The sequence below is a fragment of the Triticum urartu genome, unplaced genomic scaffold, assembly GCF_003073215.2.
Source record: "Triticum urartu cultivar G1812 unplaced genomic scaffold, Tu2.1 TuUngrouped_contig_5621, whole genome shotgun sequence".
In the NCBI taxonomy this organism is placed as follows: Eukaryota; Viridiplantae; Streptophyta; class Magnoliopsida; order Poales; family Poaceae; genus Triticum; species Triticum urartu.
Window position 1 is genome coordinate 1 of NW_024116311.1, and position 2,839 is coordinate 2,839.

The 2,839-nt window shown below is 52.4% G+C and overlaps 1 protein-coding gene across 1 annotated transcript; it reads left to right on the forward strand.

Annotated features, from left to right (window-relative positions):
* Positions 1–19: 19 nt before the first annotated feature.
* Positions 20–1,834, forward strand: LOC125529466 (threonine synthase 1, chloroplastic-like; the record flags this gene model as incomplete). The annotated part of the gene is made up of 2 exons (XM_048693876.1): positions 20–307; positions 508–1,834. Coding segments are annotated over 2 exons (1,383 nt in total), but the record flags the coding sequence as incomplete, so codon positions are not given.
* Between the last annotated feature and the right edge of the window lie 1,005 nt (positions 1,835–2,839).

Consider the following 2,839-nt stretch of genomic DNA (forward strand, 5'->3'; position numbering starts at 1 on the left):
TGGCAGCGCACGCGGGCGGCCCCGCCTCCCCCGCCCCCCCGCCACGACCTTCTCGGCGTGGTACGAGCCCTTCCCCCCGGCCTCCGATGGCGACCCCAACGAGCGCTACTCGCTCGACGAGGTCGTCTACCGCTCCACCTCCGGCGGCCTCCCCGACGTCCGCCACGACATGGACGCGCTCGCGCGCTTCCCGGGCTCCTACTGGCGCGACCTCTTCGACTCCCGCGTCGGCCGCACCACCTGGCCCTACGGCTCCGGCGTCTGGTCCAAGAAGGAGTTCGTGCTCCCGGAGATCGACTCCGACCACATCGTCTCTCTCTTCGAGGGCAACAGCAACCTTTTCTGGGCCGAGCGCCTCGGCCGCGAGCACCTCGGCGGGATGCGCGCTTCCCGGGCTCCTACTGGCGCGACCTCTTCGACTCCCGCGTCGGCCGCACCACCTGGCCCTACGGCTCCGGCGTCTGGTCCAAGAAGGAGTTCGTGCTCCCGGAGATCGACTCCGACCACATCGTCTCTCTCTTCGAGGGCAACAGCAACCTTTTCTGGGCCGAGCGCCTCGGCCGCGAGCACCTCGGCGGGATGAACGATCTCTGGGTCAAGCAGTGCGGCATCTCGCACACTGGCTCATTCAAGGACCTCGGCATGACGGCGCTCGTCAGCCAGGTCAACCGCCTCCGCCGGGCTCCGCTCTCGCGCCCCATCAACGGCGTCGGGTGCGCGTCCACTGGCGACACCTCCGCCGCGCTCTCGGCCTACTGTGCCGCTGCGGGCATCCCCGCCATCGTGTTCCTCCCCGCCGACCGCATCTCGCTGCAGCAGCTCATCCAGCCCATCGCCAACGGCGCCACGGTGCTCTCGCTTGACACGGATTTCGACGGATGCATGCGGCTTATCAGGGAGGTGACAGCTGAGCTGCCCATATACCTCGCAAACTCACTCAACTCGCTTCGGCTGGAGGGGCAGAAGACTGCAGCCATCGAGATATTGCAACAGTTCAATTGGCAGGTGCCGGACTGGGTCATCATCCCAGGAGGCAATCTGGGGAACATTTATGCTTTCTACAAGGGATTTGAGATGTGCCGTGTTCTTGGGCTAGTTGATCGCGTTCCACGTCTTGTATGTGCACAGGCCGCCAACGCAAATCCACTGTACCGGTACTACAAGTCTGGGTGGACTGATTTCCAGTCACTTGTTGCTGGAACTACATTTGCATCTGCCATACAGATCGGTGATCCAGTATCTATTGACCGTGCGGTTGTTGCGCTGAAGGCAACTGATGGCATTGTCGAGGAAGCTACAGAGGAGGAACTCATGGATGCCACGGCGCTTGCTGACCTCACTGGGATGTTTGCTTGCCCACATACTGGGGTTGCACTTGCTGCTCTGTTCAAGCTCCGTGACCAGGGTATAATTGGCACTAACGACCGCACGGTGGTTGTTAGTACAGCACACGGGCTAAAGTTCACACAATCAAAGATCGACTACCATGATAAGAACATCAAGGACATGTTGTGCCAGTATGCCAATCCACCGATCAGTGTGAAGCCTGACTTTGGGTCTGTCATGGATGTTCTCCAGAAGAAGCTCAATGGTAAGATCTGAGCTTACCTTTAATTAACCTCAAGAGTTCCATCTTGTTTATCGTCACAGTGGCTGTACTTTGGCATCTTAATCAACTGCACTTGGTGACCATGGTATGGCGATATCATCTTTATTTTCCAGTACTAGGTTCTTGAGGCTCTTCTAACTATAGGCAAAAGTGGATAGAGCTTTCCTTGTACTTTATCTGTATCATGTAATATCAATAATAAGGTATGATGTTATGGTTGAATAATTGTTTGGTGTAGCCCGTGCATGCTTGCCTGTTTCCTGTTCTGTGTGTGTTGTTCACTTTTGGTTGCCGATGACGTAAGTTGCCTCTGTTGCAACGATTGACCTAACAAGATGTATTACACATTTGGGTTATTGCATTATTGGTGTTACTTTTGGTTGTCCATGACATAAGTTATCCCTGTTGGAAGGATTAGCCCAACATGATGTATTACAGATGTTTGCCTCTTGTGGTTATTGTTAATTTTCATTAGTTGCAAGAGAATTCTTGGCCTAGACATAGTTTTTGTTCCAGTGGCAGCAAGTTGTTTAGGTAACACTGTAGCAGCTTAAGTATCTACGGGGACAGTGTGGACTGTCAGAACTACAGAATAGTGTCAGTGTTCGATAGCCAGTCAGATAAACTGAGATCCTAGTGTGCTCTACCTGTCACTTTTTGACAAGCGATTGTCCCAGCACTACCTGTTGTGTATGATCTCATGTAGCTGCTTGCTTTAGGCTTTCCATTTGTAGAATATATGCCCGGTGCGTATAGGTTGTGCATTATAGGAGCCAATGAGTGATCTCTCTTTTTTCTCCGTTTTAGTTGGGACAGGTCAAATAACCAACTTTTGAGTGATTGTGATGATGTGAATATGAAAGGGCCCTGTGGGCTTTTTGTTACACCAGATTGATGATAGTGAATGGAGTTACCCACTCTATGTTTGGCTGGATAACTTTTATTCGTGTATCCCTGCAACTGCCCAGCCCGGTGCATAGATTTTCTACATACACTCTATTGATTTTCAGTGTGCTCCGGTTGGAATCAATTTCCCATCGGAATCATTAGCCCCGAATCCTACCTTCTTCATCAGGGATATCTAAGCTGTACTGACAGTCGTAACCTTGTTTCATCTCTTATCACCGCTAGTTTTGCCTGTCTTAATCAGAACCTGGGAACTTTTAGACGTACTACCTGCTTGTTCCTCAACGCAGTCATAGACAAAGTCTGGTAGTATGAAGTTTGATG